This window comes from Trichomycterus rosablanca, chromosome 3 (assembly GCF_030014385.1).
Source record: "Trichomycterus rosablanca isolate fTriRos1 chromosome 3, fTriRos1.hap1, whole genome shotgun sequence".
NCBI classification, from domain to species: domain Eukaryota; kingdom Metazoa; phylum Chordata; class Actinopteri; order Siluriformes; family Trichomycteridae; genus Trichomycterus; species Trichomycterus rosablanca.
Genome location: NC_085990.1, coordinates 49270110 through 49287467, shown reverse-complemented (window position 1 = coordinate 49287467; position 17358 = coordinate 49270110). Strand labels below are relative to the sequence as shown.

The 17358-nt window shown below is 38.5% G+C and overlaps 2 protein-coding genes across 2 annotated transcripts in view; both read right to left on the bottom strand.

The window, feature by feature from the left end:
- cubn (cubilin (intrinsic factor-cobalamin receptor)) overlaps positions 1–3360 on the bottom strand; it is an 80485-nt gene extending 77125 nt beyond the window's left edge. Inside the window, exons 1-3 of the mRNA XM_062991407.1 lie at positions 3251–3360; positions 1895–2024; positions 197–325 (exon numbers count right to left, since the gene is read on the bottom strand). Of these exons, the coding sequence (XP_062847477.1) occupies positions 197–325; positions 1895–2024; positions 3251–3360 (369 nt within the window). The remainder of the gene's footprint in view (positions 1–196; positions 326–1894; positions 2025–3250) is intronic.
- A 365-nt stretch (positions 3361–3725) lies between these two features.
- Positions 3726–16713, bottom strand: trdmt1 (tRNA aspartic acid methyltransferase 1). The gene is made up of 10 exons (XM_062992202.1): positions 16620–16713; positions 14660–14769; positions 11967–12043; positions 11764–11835; positions 11244–11309; positions 10617–10686; positions 9856–9939; positions 8916–9232; positions 7355–7542; positions 3726–4095 (listed from the first exon to the last, which is right to left on the bottom strand). The coding sequence occupies exons 1-10, from the start codon at positions 16681–16683 to the stop codon at positions 3995–3997; spliced, it is 1149 nt and encodes a 382-aa protein (XP_062848272.1). The 5' UTR covers positions 16684–16713; the 3' UTR covers positions 3726–3994.
- Between the last annotated feature and the right edge of the window lie 645 nt (positions 16714–17358).

Genomic DNA, 17358 nt, shown 5'->3' with positions numbered 1-17358 from the left:
AATATCAAACACAGTCATGAACAATTTTGTATCTCCAGTTCACCTCAATTGCACGTCTTTAGACTGTCGGAGGAAACTGGAGCTCTTGGAGGAAACCCACACAGACACCGGGAGAACATGCAAACTCCACACAGAAAGGACCCGGACTGCTTCATATATAGTAAAACAAAAGTCAAAAACTATAAACTGGCATTACCTGTTCTATTGTTTGGACTTTGCCCTCGAGCGTGGTCACCTTTGTGTTCAACTGATTCAGCTGGTTTGTGATTTCTTCAGATGGGCCACTATTCTTTATTTTCTCAATGTCGTCTTTATTGGTTTTAATCTAAAAGTTGAAAAAAGACACGCTTTTCACAAACAGTACATTTATCTTCATAGACAACAACTCAGTTCAGTTCAAACTCAAATTTAACTCTAACTATGTGAATGTTTTACTGCAGTACACTCTGTTTTAATTACAATGTTTTAAAGCTTTATTAGCTGTTATGTTGCTGGAGATCAACTCTGGAGATCAAAATTATTATGAAGTTTGTTCGGTGTTTGGTCATATTGTACCAAGTTATTTCTGACTACATGTGTCACCATAAAGTGAAGACACAACCTAAAGCACAACTTCAATAATTCCTGAATGCACAGTAAAACATTAATGTACAAAATTGTATTGTTCATGTTGTTTAAAGTAACATAATTCTACTAATCCCCAAATCTTTAAATCTCACATTCATTTATTTATTTATTCTGTTTTGCAACCACTTTATCCTGGTCAAAGTCACAGTGGGACTGATTCACTGGGCAAAAAATAAGAAACACCACGAACAGGCTTCAGTCCATCACAGTGCAAACACATACACACACCTTTGGGGCAATATAGGTAGATCCAGTTGACCTGACTGCATGTCTTTAGACTTGTGGTAAAAAACCAGAACACCCGGAGGAAACCCACACTTACACAGGGAGAACATGCAAACTCCACACTGTGGGGGATTAAACCCAAGCCCTTGTTGCTGAGGTGACAGTGCTACCTACTGAGCCACCATGCCCCCTTATTGTTACATGTCATGGCTTTTAATCAATACAGTATCTGGACACGTGAATGTTGTGGGCATCTTATTTATAAACCATTTTGAATGACATTTTTCAAGAATCTCTAGAAGAACTAACTTGTCACACTAAGCTGTCAAGCCTATCAAGTGTTTAATCAAGTACTGTACATTACAAAGTGTGTATGTACTGAGGTACAGTATTGAGGTGCAGCACTGCCTTTACAAATATACAAACTAAATGAGGCATCTTGTGGTAAAATAAAGATTAAATATGCCATAATATTGAAACGCTAATAAAAATAAGTATTCTTGACCAGCATATGAGCATATAATATGTGCAGCAGGTAAGAATGAATAAAACTGGTCAGCCAAATGAAAAATAGTGGTTCTTCACTCAAACAATTATATACAGTGTTGAGCAAAAGATGAACATCTCTGTTAAAATCCTATACAGGTCACAAACAACACAACTATCTGCCTGAATTCTTGACACAATGCAAAATATGCAACAGAGATGCAGGTTGATTTATGGATTTATGTTGTATGTTGTTCATGTGCGTGTAGCATTCAGTGTCAAATACAAAGTGCTGTGAATTAAAATTCAAAGAGATTAACAGTAATTTTTTAACACACTACAAGAGACGATCTTTTGCACATTTTAATGTACAATTACTGTTCAGAATTATTCAAATCATCAAAACATATAATTGAAGAATATTCAAATTGTGAACAGGTTATGGTGCATTTCATATTCTGTTTCATATTTTATGCCTGTCCTTATTTGTCCCCTGTAGAGAAGGAATTTAACTTTTTAAAGCCTGAATGAACAGAACAGTTCTTTCTGATATTACCTGGTTTATTTGCTGAGTGAGGTCTTCAGTCCCCACTTTAACACGTCCAGTCCCAGACGTGTCAAAATGAATGTCTTTATTGTTTGCTGGGGTAAAAACAAGGTGACCGTCCCTCGAGATCATACGAGGCCTACAAACAAAGTAATCAGATGCAGCATAAACATAGAGTGTGTTTGCTTGACCGGCCTGCCTGCAGACCAGATCTGTCTCCTATTGAAAATGTTTGGTTGTTTGTTTATTAGGATTTTAACTTCATGTTTTACACTTTGGTTACATTCATGACAGGAACGGTCGTTACTCATTACACAAGATTCATCAGTTCACAAGATTATATTAAACACAGTCATGGACAATTTAGTGTCTCCAATTCACCTCACTTGCACGTCTTTGGACTGTGGAAGGAAACCGGAGCAATCGGAGCAAACCCACACAGACACGGGGAGAACATGCAAACTCAAAACAGAAAGGACCCCAGGACCTTCTTGCTGTGAGGCGACAGTGCTACACACTTAGCCCCCTATTGACAATGTACAATGCATCACAAAGCAGAGAATTAGACGACGACCACAGAAAGTTGAGCTGCTGAAATCTCAAATCAAACAAGAATGGAGAAAAAATCCACTTGTAAAAATTCAACAATTCATTTTCTCAGGACCGAAATGATAAAAAATTTAAATATTACGAAAGCAGATCTAACAGAAGTTAACACACTTCTGTCCCAACATTTTTGAGTGTTGGTGGCATCAAATTCTAAATGTGACATTGAAAATCTTTTCTTTCTACTTTTATCAATTAAATAAAGATTTAAGATAATTAACAAATCACAGATTTTTCTTTTTAGTGCATTTTTAAAAATACAAAAATACAATGTTTGTATTATTTAAACATTTATTTATGCTTAGAAATACATATATTTTATTTACATTTAGAAGTACGAGGGTTCTTCAAAAAAGTTAATTAAAAAACGAATGTCGAAAAGAAATATCATCACATTTCTACATGTTCACATTCCGATGCATTTTTCTAGCATCGTACCAACTTTTTAATTGATGATGCAAAGCTGCTTTCACATCATCACATGAAAATCTTCTTCCCCTTAAAGCTTCTTTGAGCGTCCAAAAAGGTGGAAATCAGATGGAGCTAAATCCGGACCATAAGCTTTATCAGTCTCTCAGACACGACAAATTACTCCTCCTCCCACCCTCACTGTTTACAACGTAAATATAAAAGTGCAGAAACTTTTTGAAGATCCCTCATATAAATCAGATCTAAAGACATTTAGTGTGCAAAATTAAATAAAAATATTAATTGTAATATTTTTCCCCACTAGCGAATAAAGTAACCCTGTGTACTCACTGAGCATTACTGATGTCCCTCTTGTTGCGGACGTGGGCCTGTTCACCCTGCAGTCCACTAAGGAAAAGCAGAGCGATGAAGGGCCAGGACAGCCGAAGTGTCCAAGCCATGCTGAGAGACTTCCTCTCAGATCACGCTTCACTCACCACACTGCAGGTCAGTCTACAAAACAGCCTAATGCTCCAAATGTGAAAGTGTACTTTGCCCTGAACTGGTCCTTCGAGAAAGTCACACTGACCAGTAAACTGGAGGAAACCATTTAAACAAAGACGAACAGCGGGGCAGCTAATTCACTTTACTGCTCACTTACCAAACTCCATCATATGATTTTCAGAAATCAGTAACCAGAGTTACATCCTAATTATTCTGCACGTATGAGAAGTTTGGACTCTCATCCCACACTGAGCTCTCCTTCACACTGAAGTCTGAATGTTTTACTCAAACAGCGCAGAATAAACGTGTATTTAAACAAGCGTTATTTAAAATCAATCTTTTATTCTGAGGACAACAGATGTAATTAATGTATATTCAATAATAGCAAAACAGAACATATTGTTTGACATTTTACAAATTTAATTTCAAAGATAGAAAAGATAAATATTCATTATTATTATATTTCAGAAAGTCCAGCTGCAACGTGGCTCGTCATGTCCCTTGGTAAGAAATTATCCACACTGTACACGACAGTACAGTCCAGTACAGTCCAGTATAGTCCAATACAGTCCAGTACAGTCAGACTTCTGCTCACGACACCATGAGACTGATGAGTTTGGCCACAACATGAACATTTAGACTGTTTCCCAGAACCCGGTACTTCTGCTTCATGGAAATGTTTGATGGAAAAGCTAAAATAAAATAAATGATAAAAAAAAACAATTGGTAATTTCACTTATTATTAATAAGCACTTTTAATAAGAAAAGTTTGACACATAAGTACTATTTAAATAGAGTAAATTTTCTTTCTGAAAATGTAACTTCACCTAATAATACTAAATCTTTTAGTGAATTCTCACTGATGCAACATCAGAATTTTTCCCACAAAACCAAACCCATCCACTTGCACTTACACTGATCAGCCATAACATTAAAACCACCTCCTCGTTTCTACACTCACTGTCCATTTTATCAGCTCCACTTACCATAGAGAAGCACTTTGTAGTTCTACAATTACTGACTGTAGTCCATCTGTTTCTCTGCATGCTTTGTTAGCCCCCTTCCATGCTGTTCTTCAATGGTCGGGACCCCCACAGGACCACTATAGAGCAGGTATTATTTGGGTGGTGGATCATTCTCAGCACTGCAGTGACACATGGTGGTGGTGTGTTAGTGTGTGTTGTGCTGGTATGAGTGGATCAGACACAGCAGCGCTGCTGGAGTTTTAAACACCTCACTGTCACTGCTGGACTTAATATAGTCCACCAACCAAAAATATCCAGCCAACAGCACCCTGTGGGCAGCGTCCTGTGACCACTGATGAAGGTCTAGAAGATGACCGACTCAAACAGCAGCAATAGATGAGCGATCGTCTGTGACTTTACATCTACAAGGTGGAACAACTAGGTAGGAGTGTCTAATAGAGTGGACAGTGAGTGGACACGGTATTTAAAAACTCCAGCAGCGCTGCTGTGTCTGATCCACTCATACCAGCACAACACACACTAACACACCACCACCATGTCAGTGTCACTGCAGTACTGAGAATGATCCACCACCCAAATAATACCTACTCTGTGGTGGTCCTGTGGGGGTCCTGACCATTGAAGAACAAAGTAAAAGCAGGCTAAAAAAGTATGTAGAGAAACAGATGGACTGTGTGTGTGTGTGTGTGTGTGTGTGTGTGTGTGTGTGTGTGTGTGTGTGTGTGTGTGTGTGTAGCATTTAGTGTCAAATGTAAAGTGAATAAAAGCCAAAGAGATTAACAGTGAAAAATATGTTCACACACGCTTCACAGTAAACTCTTCTGCACATTTAATGTACAATTACTGTTCAATATTATAGGAATATTAAAATCATTAATGTGAAAACGTTAAGCACATATTTTATGTTTCATATTTTACAATTTTCCTTCTTCGTCCCTGGTAGAAATTTTCCACTTTCCGCAAAATTTCATATTTGATTATTGGTATCTAAAATGTTGCATGTTTACTGTGTACAGTAAAAAAAGCAAATTACCACATGCAACATGCAGCTGCAAAATGATTAAGTCTAATGATAAGACTTTCATTATATTCATTAAATTAATTACATTTTAATACGATTAAATTATAGATAAACAGAATCAACAAAACTTTGATGTACTGTACACTGTGGTGCTGTTTTAAAATGTGTAGTTGACAACTAAGACAGAAAGGTTTCTGATATAATCTTGCACAAAATAATCAACAGCAGATTTTAAAGGGGGAATTTCTAAAATTCTTTACACTAATATGACATTTAAAAGACCTTAATGAAATACCTCAGAGACTGGATTGTGAGTAGAAACGAGTTTTAAACTGGTCTAAACCAGCTAGAACTGGGTTTTAGAGGTCGTAAATTGCAACTGACGCACTTCTTATCACGTACACCACGTACACATCCAGTAACACTCCACTGTAGCAGTAATCTTGGAATATTGGAATATGACTACTGGCAATCATGCACTAAATATATCTACACGTTTAAGTAGTAATTGATTATGTATTAATAATTTCAGTGTCATGGCCCCTAAACTATGAAACTCCTTACCACAATCTCTCTAATCTCTCAATCTCTTTAAAACTCAACTTAAAACACACCTGTTTTCTTAATATTTTAATCAATTCCCTCCTGTAACAGCTGATAAAGTTTTCTTTTTAAGCAAGCTTGAGTATGAGAGAGTGCTTTAGAAATCTAACTTATTATTACTCTAGTGTAAATGAACATTTTTCGCTCACAAGCCTCATTTACAGCATTTGTAATAAATAAAATATTAACACTAACACTATTTTATATGCAATTCGATGGGTAGCACTGTCGCCTCACAGTGAGAAGGTCCTTCGTTCGATTCCCAGGTGAAGCAGTCTGTGTGTTTTTTTTCTGGAGCTCTGGTTTCCTCCACCAGTACAAAGACGTGTAAGTGAGGTGAACTGGAGATACAAAATTGACCGTGATGGTGTTTGAAGCTTGTTAATGGCTCTCAAACCATCTGATCAAGACAAACAGAGATAAGGGGCATCTTGAAAAAGTTTCCGCACTTCTATATTTTGGTTGGAAACGGTGAGGGTGGGAGGAGGAGTAATCGGTCGTGTCGGAGACACTGAGAGACGCTTATAGTCCGGATTTAGCTCCATCTGATTTCCACCTTCATGGGCGCTCAAAGAAGCTTTAAAGGGAAGAAGATTTTCATGTGATGATGACGTGAAGGCAGCACTGCATCAGTGGCTACACACTCAACCAAAAACATTTTTTGCTGATGGCATTAAAAAGTTGGTACGACGCTAAGAAAAATGCATCAGAAGGTGATGATGTAGAAAAGTGATGTTATTTGTTTTTAAAATTCTTAATAAATAGAGTTTTAAAAAGTGCGGAAACTTTTTGAAGAACCCTCGTATGTATGACCCAGCTTATTTTGTCTGAGTTTCAGAAAATCCCTATAAAACTCATAAAATAACTGATATTTGAGGGGAGACAAAAAGGTCTTTTAATAAATCAGTTACAGAAAACAAAAGCTCCTGGCAGTAGCAGGAGAAGTAAAAATACTCTACTAAATTTAAACCTGTCTTAGGTTCAGTATATTGTGTCAAGTTAGTGTTTAGTTCATGGCAGGAAAGGTTGTGATACATCTTATTCGCTATTCTGTTTTAATGAGTGAAGTTGTGTCTGTTGCCTACGTATGTCCATCATATGTGTTGCTTTAGTTTTGTTATTGAGAGGACTGTTAGGATTGTTTTTGCTTTTGTATTGTTAAATAGTTCCTTCATGGTCTTTGCTGTTGTCTTAGTGCTTCAAGAATCATCGCATAGTCATCATCATATATTCCACAGCCACTAAAGAACACTGCTTAGTTCTCCTGAAACTAATCATGGTCGATCTCTCACGATCGGTTCTCATTTGTACTGACTGACTTCTGTTGTTAGTCTGACTTACTGAAAAGTGATGGGAAGCCCATAAGGTTCGAGATCTCTCTGGGTGTGAAGTATCTGAGTTTGAGTCGGGACAGCTGTGCCAGCTTCTCCTCTTCTGATAGAAGCTCCAGTGACTTGAAGACAGCTTCCAGCTCCACATCTGTACACGACTGCAAAACAGAACCAGTTCCCTCCACATAGTGGCCGTATCTAAATGGATATATAAATATATTATGTAATAGATGACGCCCAGCATATTGTCCGTTCATAATACGATAACATACACAGCAACATAGTGTATCTGAGTTCTTTTTGCTAAAATTCCCTTATAACTGGACAGTTCAGAAGATGTTTATCTTATGCAATGGTCAATTTGACAACAGCTAAAAAAAAATTGTGCTTTCCTGCATTTTGCTTCCTGAGACAGGAATAACATGAAAGACAGCAACTTATTATTTTATTAAGGAAGCTCTACAGTCTTTTACTTTGAACAAATTTTTGTGCGGTTGCTATGGTTACGCCTCATCTATATCTCCGCATTCATGGTGCTTTTAATGTTTTATTATACACACTTTAGCCTGTAAGTAATAATTATTAATAGTATTACTACTGAGTTCAAAGCTCAGCGGTGCTATCAACAGACCGGTTCTCCAACTGTCCGTGCCCGAGAGAGGAAGGTCGACAGGGTTTCACTGCTGCTGTAGAAACGTGTCCCCTTTTTGGTTCAAGGAAACTGAACGGGTGGTGAAGGATTCACAGAGGTATAGTGTGACTCTCCATACATATCTCATACCCCTTAGCCAGTCAGAAATAAACATTTTCAGGCATTGTATGGTAAATTATAGCAGCTACACTCTCTATCTATTTCCTCGGCTGCTACCGTTAGGGGTCGCCGGCGGATCGTGATCCGCATTATTGATTTGGCACAGTTTTTATGCCGGATGCCCTTCCTGACACGACCCTCCCTATTTATCCGGGCTTGGGACCGGCACTACAATGCATCCTAGCGGCTCGGTACCTATAGGACAATTCAGTGTCTCCAATTAAGCTGGCTGCATGTTTTTGGATTGTGGGAGGAAACCGGAGCACCCGGAGGAAACCCACGCAGACACGGGGAGAACATGCAAACTCCACACAGAAAGGACCCGGACCGCCCCACCTGGGGATCGAACCCCAGTCTGCTGTGAAGCGACAGTGCTACCCACTTAGCCACCGTGCCGCCCTAAATTACAGCAGCTACACTACCTGTGAATATTTGAATTGGAGCTATAAAACTTGAATTAAAAGACTTGAACTGATGAATCTTGTGTAACCAGTAACTATCTGTCCTTTAATGAATGTAACCAAAGTGTGTTAAACATGACATTAAAATCCTAATAAATAAATAAATACATTTAATTTGGTCATTACTGTAAGTCGCTTTGGATAAAAGTGTCTGCTAAATGCTGCAGATGTAAATGTTAGCAATGGATGTGGCTGAAACACCTAAAACAAGTAATTAAAAGAGGTGTCCACATATGTTTGGTACATGCAGTGTAGGTGATCCACACAAACAACGGCAGCACTCCTGTGTGATGTCTCACCCTTTAGTGAAACACACTGATCTCCTGCACTTTGGATGGACGATGTCCATGAGTACAGCGTATCTCAACAGCGTTTTTGGAGACAGTAAAAAATTGTCCATGTTTGATTCTGGTTCCTCCACCTCCAAGAAATCTTCTAATCTTCTCACTGTCTGATCATGATTCTGACTCCTCTTTCTTTCCAAGTCATTAGCCGTCTCCAGTTTATAGATTATAGATTCCTTCACCTCGGGACTGTCAGCACTACAGTGCTTTTCTGGGATGGTCGGACCGACGGTGCCAGCGCTGGGGGCTGACTGTGGAAAGCCCTCAAGAATCTGTAAGAAAACAGACATTACAGATAATCCCCATTATCCAGATTATCTATACATCTTTTACTTTTTAAACATTATAGGGTAGTGGTGGCTCAGCGGTTAAGGTGCTGGACTAGTAATCAAAAGGTTGTCGGGTCAAGTCTCACTAAGTTGCTGAGCAAGACCCTTAACTCTCAGATTTAAACCCTCAGATTTAAACCCTGGGATTGTGTTCAGTATAAATTGTAAGTCGCTTTGAATAAAAGTGTCTACAAATGATTAAAAATATTACAATGATTAAAATAATCAAAAGGTCTCTGGCTTAAGCCCCATCACTGCCAGGTTACCGTTGTTGAGCCCTTAAGCAAGGCTCATAACCCTCAATTGCTTAGACAATAAACTGTCACAGCACTGCAAGTCACTGGATAAAAGCGTCCGCTAAATGGCAAAAATGTACATTTAAATACAAAACTGCAACTTCTTACTGAACAAAACATGCCTCATTTATTTGCCTTGCTAAGCCCCCCGCAATAACTCTTACAACCCCAACAAACCTACCCCCGCCCCCCCCCCCCCCCCCCCCCCCCCCAAGTGGGTGTGCCCCCCACTTTGGGAACCACTGAACTGGACTAACAAAGTGCATTTACCTGTTCTGTAGGCTGAAAGGAGAAGGAATCTGGAGATGCTCTGGCGATAAGAAAATAGCGCAACCTTGAGTTCGGTATCCCGAGCTGTAAAAAAAATGAGCAACATGAAGTCATTAAGAAGCTGGAGTAATATAGCACAAGCAGTCTATTCTTTATTATTAAATTACGTACTTTCGTTTGCATCTATTTTAAACAGACGCCTGTACAAGCTTGTGTTAAATAAATCCAGAAGTCTATAACATAGCACAGTGCAGTTTTCTGATGCACTGTCACTGGATGATTATCACTGAGTCAACAGCGACTTACTGCATGATGGATCGCAGATGAATTCAGTGTCAGAACTGTGACAATGTTCAATGACTGGTAAATTACTTTGCTGACATATTTAAACCATGAGTGTGGCTGTGGCAGGTATGTACCCAGTTTACATGCCAGTCTTGGCAAGGGAAGGTTTTCCCAAAATGCTGCCAACCAAAATTGAGTATCGCGCACTAAGCATTGGACCATGACGATTATATTAACAGATTTACATGATCCCAGTGATTAGATTGTATCAGGTGAGTCATTTGGAATTATTTCTATTCATAATTATTTAAATACCTGCTTATTTAATTATTAGGATTTTAATGCAATATTTAACACGTGTCATTTAATGGCAAAAAATAAGAATTATATTTCTGTCTAATTTCTGCTTATTATGGGGGAAGGGGTTGGGAAACTGCTTAATGAATGTAAAATAAAAGAGAATAAAAGATGCTTACACAAGTTGGTGATATCAAAAATTCCTGAAAGCTGTATTCACAGTCCTTCAAAGTCTTTATCAAAGCATTTCTGGGGAAAAACAGTCATATCACTGTAAATTTAACACTAATTAGGCAAAAATCAGTGTCAAATCTGTCTGTCTGTCTGTCTGTCTGTCTGTCTGTCTGTCTATCTATCTATCTATCTATCTATCTGTCTATCTATCTGTCTGTCTATCTGTCTGTCTGTCTGTCTATCTATCTATCTATCTATCTATCTATCTATCTATCTATCTATCTATCTATCTATCTGTCTATTTATCTGTCTATCTATCTGTCTGTCTATCTATCTATCTATCTATCTGTCTGTCTGTCTGTCTGTCTGTCTGTCTGTCTGTCTGTCTGTCTGTCTGTCTGTGTGTCCCCGTCTGTCTGTCTGTCTGTCTGTCTGTCTATCTATCTATCTATCTATCTATCTATCTATCTATCTATCTATCTATCTATCTATCTATCTATCTATCTATCTATCTATCAAAGTATTTTAAGTTTCTTTAAGTGGTTTTAACAGTGATGGGGACAAAAAACTGCCTTATCCAGAACCTGATTGGCTAACAGCTGTGTAACCATAGAAACCATATCCCAGGTTACCTTGCGGAGGATGTTTCAAACCCCTTGACATTCTCCAGCAGAATAAATCGGGGCTTCTTGTTCAGCCTACAGTCGAACAAGAGAGACACATTCTTTATCACAATACTCTATATTAAATGTCATTTCAATTCAACTTAACCCCAGTGATAGCTCAGCAGTTAAGGTACTTGACTAGTATTCAGAGGGTTGTGAGTTCAAGCCCCACCACCACCAAGTTGTCACTGTTGGGCCACTGAGCAAGGCTCTCAACCCTCAATTGCTTGAACTGTATTTAATAATAATTGTAAGTCGCTTTGGATGAAAAAGTATCTGCTAAATGCTGAAAATGAAATGAATGAAGAGGCAGTTTTGATCATAAATTAATCACTTCTGCTGACAGGAAGTTTGAATTAGGTAAATGATGTATGCAGTTAAAAAACAAAGAGATCTTAAGCAATTGGCTAAACATACAAATTAGTATAATATAGACTTAAACACACAACAACTCATATGAAGAGAAAAGTGTGGAGAGAGCACCGACCTCGGCAGAAGTTCCAAGACGTACAAAAAGCTTCTAGTTCTGGGGTCAGAAATGTCACCCTGTAACCCAATCCTGTAAATAAAATATACATTATATTATATTATATTATATGTGTGTGTGAAAAAATTTTGATCTTTATGTCTACTGTGTAAAATGTAAATATACATTTAAAAAACTCTTGTTTTAATCAAAGTTCTAATTACCTTGTAAAAGGCTGGCAAGGTGGGCTCATTAAAATCATATCAAAATCCAGTTTATTAAAATCCTCTAATGACATTCCCTGCAGAAACAGAAACAGGAAGATTTATTCAAACTGTCTGTATTTACATTATTACAGAATGTCACCATTTAAACAATATAAAGCTCGTTTTTGTGACCAAATTTGCCCAAAAATAACTTTCATAAAAACAGTAGGTTCAGAAAATATTCAACTCCCTGAAAAATATCTTTAAATAATGCATGGTTCTAACTTTTGGAACCAAATGGAACCAAAATTCATGATGTGATAATGATTATATAATTATAAAAACCCATTAAACTAGATTAAGCAGAGACAGTATAAGCAGAGCTTTACTACAACACTTATGGTAATATAGCCAGACTGGTGCATCATTACCTTTGCTGACAAAGCACACAACCTTTACCCAACTAAAGCTACTAAAAGTTACTCTTTTACCTAAAATATTCCACTAACTGCATGTCATGAGATCAAGTCTGAACAGGTGTAGAATAATAACATGTAAAAGAAACACTGATTATTGCATTGGCTTCCAGTAGCTGAACAAGAACAAAAGAAAAAAAAGAATAACTAATACAAATGTGCATATATACAATATATGAGATGAAAATAATATACAAATATACACTGCCTGGCCAAAAAAAAGGTCACACACTCTGATATTTGGTTGAACCACCTTTAGCTTTGATTACGGCACGCACTTTGATTTGGACCACTGCACAAAGTCTTCTCCAGCACATCCCAAAGATTCTCAATGGGGTTCAGGTCTGGACTCTGTGTTGGCTCATGCTCCCTGAACCACTCTTTCACAATTTGAGCCCGATGAATACTGGCATTGTCATCTTGGAATATGCCTGTGCCGTCAGGGAAGAAAAAATCCATTGATGGAATAACCTGGTGGTTCAGTATATTCAGGTAGTCAGCTGACCTCATTCTTTGGGAATATAACGTTGCTGAACCTAGACCTGACCGACTGCAGCGACCCCAGATCATAGCACCGCCCCCACAGGTTTGTACGGTAGGCACTAGGCATGATGGGTGCATCACTTCAGCCGCCTCTCTTCTTACCCTGATGTGCCCATCACTCTGGAACAGGGTAAATCTGGACTCATCAGACCACATGACCTTCTTCCATTGCTCCAGAGTCCAATCTTTATGCTCCCTAGCAAATTGAAGCCATTTTTGCCGGTTAGCCTCACTGACAAGTGGTTTTCTTAAGGCTACACAGCTGTTTAGTCCCAATCCCTTGAGTTCCCTTCGCATTGTGAGTGTGGAAATGCTCTAACTGTCACTATTAAACATCCCTGAGTTCTACTGGAGTTTTTCTACCATTTGATTTCACCAAACGTTTAAGTGATCACGATCATTCAAGATCTTTTTCGACCACATTCCTTCCTGGAAGATGACCCCCCCCCCCGTCCTTCCACTTTTTAATAATGCGTTGGACAGTTCTTAACCTGATTTTAATAGTTTCAGCTTCTCCTTACATGTTTTCTGTGCTTGATGCATGCCAATAATTTGACCCTTCTGAAACAGATTAACATCTTTTCCAGGACCACAGGATGTGTCTTTCGACAAGGTTGTTTAACAAATGAGGAGCTACTCACTGCATCAGTTAGGTTTAAATAACTTGTTGCCAGCTGAAACATAATCACCCATGCAGTAATTATCCAATGGGAGGCTCTTACCTTTTTTTTTTGGCAGGCAGTGTATGTATTAATCATACACATTATGATAATTAAGATAATGGAGCTACTGGAGAGGCTGCCGCTTGCGACGGCACCTTGTCTAGACTGGCCAGTAAAGGACAAAAGTGGGAGTTTTAACAATGCAAAAAGACGTTCTGGTTATTTTGTTTTTAAACAAGGCAAGAAGGAAGTTGGATTGTTAAAAAGTATTTCAGATTAGTCTTACAACCAAGAAGTACTGCAAACAGAAATAAGGAAATACTGTATGACTGAAGTTATGGCCTTACATACACAAGTTATAACTACATGGCCCTGAATGACTGTCACAACTAAATAAGGAATACTGTACATTCAGTAGAAATACTTTGCAATATCTGATTTGGAGCAAATAACACATTTTATCTACCAACACAGACTTTACAGAATTATGAAGTGTTCGTTATTGAGTGTTGAGTATACCCGTCCTTTACTGCCCTTGTCTTCTGAATATTTTGCGAAAAAATTCCCATAATATTAATCAGATATTGTTTTCATTTGTTTATTATTACTACTAGTACACAAACATATGGTGCATGCATCTACATGTCCATCCAATTAATTGAACTGTACCAAAAAGCCATGAGAGACAGAGAGATGACATAAGAAAGCAGCATTTTCATGTTTTACTACTGCTTTACCCTGGTCAAGGTCACAACAGGTCCAGTTTTCCCAGCCCAACTGGCTGATAGCACTGCTGATAATTCAAACTCTGAATCCTCACAGTAGTGGGCTAACATAATTTATTGTGGTGCCACCCAAGTGCCTTAAAGCAAATACCATTGTCTAGTATTATTAAATCTCTACTGCTATTAATACTAATAACAACAATAATTTCCTGTAGCTGATAATATTCTGCCTCGTAAGATATTCTTGGTAAAGCCTAAAGCCTTTCTCTTAAACATTGGTATAATGCTGGTTAGCTGGTGCTTACTTCAATGGTCTTGGGTAGCAGCAGAGTATCTGGGAAGTTGTATTTATAGATTTCATTGGCTGTTGTGTTCACATCCACTGCAGCCACCACTTCAGCAGGCAGTGCACTTTCTAAAGAGAATAGAAATGATGAAGTTAACTGCATATTAAATAATGTTGGTAAAACTTTACATCCTCAATATTAAGATCATATAATGACTGTCTGTAGCATTACGAATAAGGAAAGAGTGACACCTTGCTGAGATTAAAGAAGTTGTCTAGCAAAAGAAGAAAAAAACATATTACTAGAGACTAATCTGTTTTTTTTTAGACTCAGTGACAAGTAATCAAACAGGTCAGTCAAGAAAAGTCAGGCTGGTCAAAAAGAATGAGCATTAAAGTGATGCTGGGGTTAAGAGTAAGGGAAATGAAGCAGTAACTCAGTTTGGATTAGGGACACAATTTAACATCTACCACAAGCTAAATGACACTGAGGAATTCTAATAAGTATTCTAAGTACTCTAATGTCATTACCTGCCGAAACAAGTTTGTTTGTTTGTTTACTTAGGATTAACGTCATGTTTTACACTTTGGTTACATTCATGACAGGAACGGTAGTTACTCATTACACAAGATTCATCAGGTCACAAGGTTACATCAAACAGTCATGGACAATTTTGTATCTCCAATTCACCTCACTTGCATGTCTTTGGACTGTGGAAGGAAACCGGAGTAAACATGCAAACTCCACACAGAAAGGACCGCCCCACCTGGAGATCGCACCCAGGACCTGCAGCAACAGGTAGATTTATTTAAGCTGTCAGTATTTTACATCATTACACGGTGTCACCATTTAAAACAATATAAAAGCTTGTTTTGCAAAGAACAAGCCAAATATGTTTAAAAATAATTTTCATGAAACCAAAAAAAACTAAATTCAGCCAAGTCTGGTAGCCGTGTGAGTACAGCTGTGGACTATCAATCGAAAGGTGGTGAGTTTAAATCCTGGCTTTGCCATGCAGCAACTGTTGGACCCTCGAGCAAGGCCCTTAACCCTCTCTGCTCCAGGGGTGGTCCACAATGCGCTCTGACCCCAGCTTGCAAACAAGCTCTGATATGTGGAAAAATAATTTCATTGTACTGTACACGTGTATCTGTATATATGACAAATAAAGGCATTCTGATGCCTGGTGGGGCGGCACGGTGGCTAAGTAGGCAGCACTGTCGCCTCACAGCAATTAGGTCCTGGGTTCGATCCCCAAGTAGGGCGGTCCGGGTCCTTTCTGTGTGGAGTCCGCATGTTCTCCCCGTGTCTGAGTGGGTTTCCTCCGGGTGTTCCGGTTTCCTCCCACAGTCCAAAGATACGCAAGAGAGATGAATTGGAGACACTAAATTGTCCAAGACTGTGTTTGATATAACCTTGTGAACTGATGAATCTTGTGTAATAAGTAACTACCGTTCCTGTCATGAATGTAACCAAAGTGTAAAACATGACGGTAAAATCCTAATAAACAAACTGATGCCTGGTTTTACCTTTTGTGTATTGCTTAAAAAATAAACCAAAATCCGTGATGTGATAGTGCTTATAAAAACCTACATTAAACTGGATCACCGTCCTAATGATGCTCATTTCATGTACTAATGAATCATAGTAGATTTGGTGTGAACTTGGTTGTTTGTTTATGTATTAATGTAGTAAAATTGTCTTCATGCACGCATGCGCAGAACATTATTATGACTTTTAGCCCAGTAAAACGCTGCAGCACTTGATTTACTTAACAGAATGGGAGAGTTGATCTGATGTTAACTAGCTAAGCTCATAATGTTTGTTTGTGTTGTTTTTAATAAAAGGGAAGACAGATTATTACTATAATGGACATCTCAGAGACACATTTCAGCTGTGCGGAACACTGTGACTACTGTAGTGCACCAACATACGACACTGTACAAGGCTGTATATTACCAACTATATAGACATGTACCTTTTAATGCATAGTGCATGCCTCCAATTCCACTGTAGAGCTCCAGAACTCGCAGCTTTTCCATTTTTATAATCACGTTATATAAAATCTAAACCCATAAGAACACAGTACAGAAGTACTTTCAGCATGATTACTGCGCTGCTCAGTGCTCCGTGTAGAAACAACTCTCCCCCATCAAGGTTCCACTCTGATCTCTGCTGCACACCTCGCTCAGAGAGGGTGTACTGTATTAAAGTGTTTTATTATGTTCATTCATTCATTGTCTGTTTTACCACCGCTTTTTTTTCTGTTCATGGTCGCGGTGGGCTCTGATTCATTAGGCGAAAGGCAGGAACACCCCGAACAGGATGCCAGTCCATCACACACACACTCACACACACACACACACACGCAAATGGTAATAGTAACACACACACACAGTTGACCTGACTGCATGTCTTTGTACTTCACTTTTCAATGCCCACCCAGTCTTTTTATTTATTTATTTATTTAAGATTTTAACGTCATGTCTTACACACTTTGGTTACATTCATGACATGACAGATAGTTACTGCTTACACAAGATTCATCGATTCAAGTTCAATGTCAAACACAGTCATGAACAATTTTGTATCTCCAGTTCACCTCACTTGCATGTCTTTGTACTGTGGGAGGAAACCGGAGCACCCGGAGGAAACCCACACAGACACGGGGAGAACATGCGGACTTCACACAGAAAGGACCCGGACCACTCAACCTG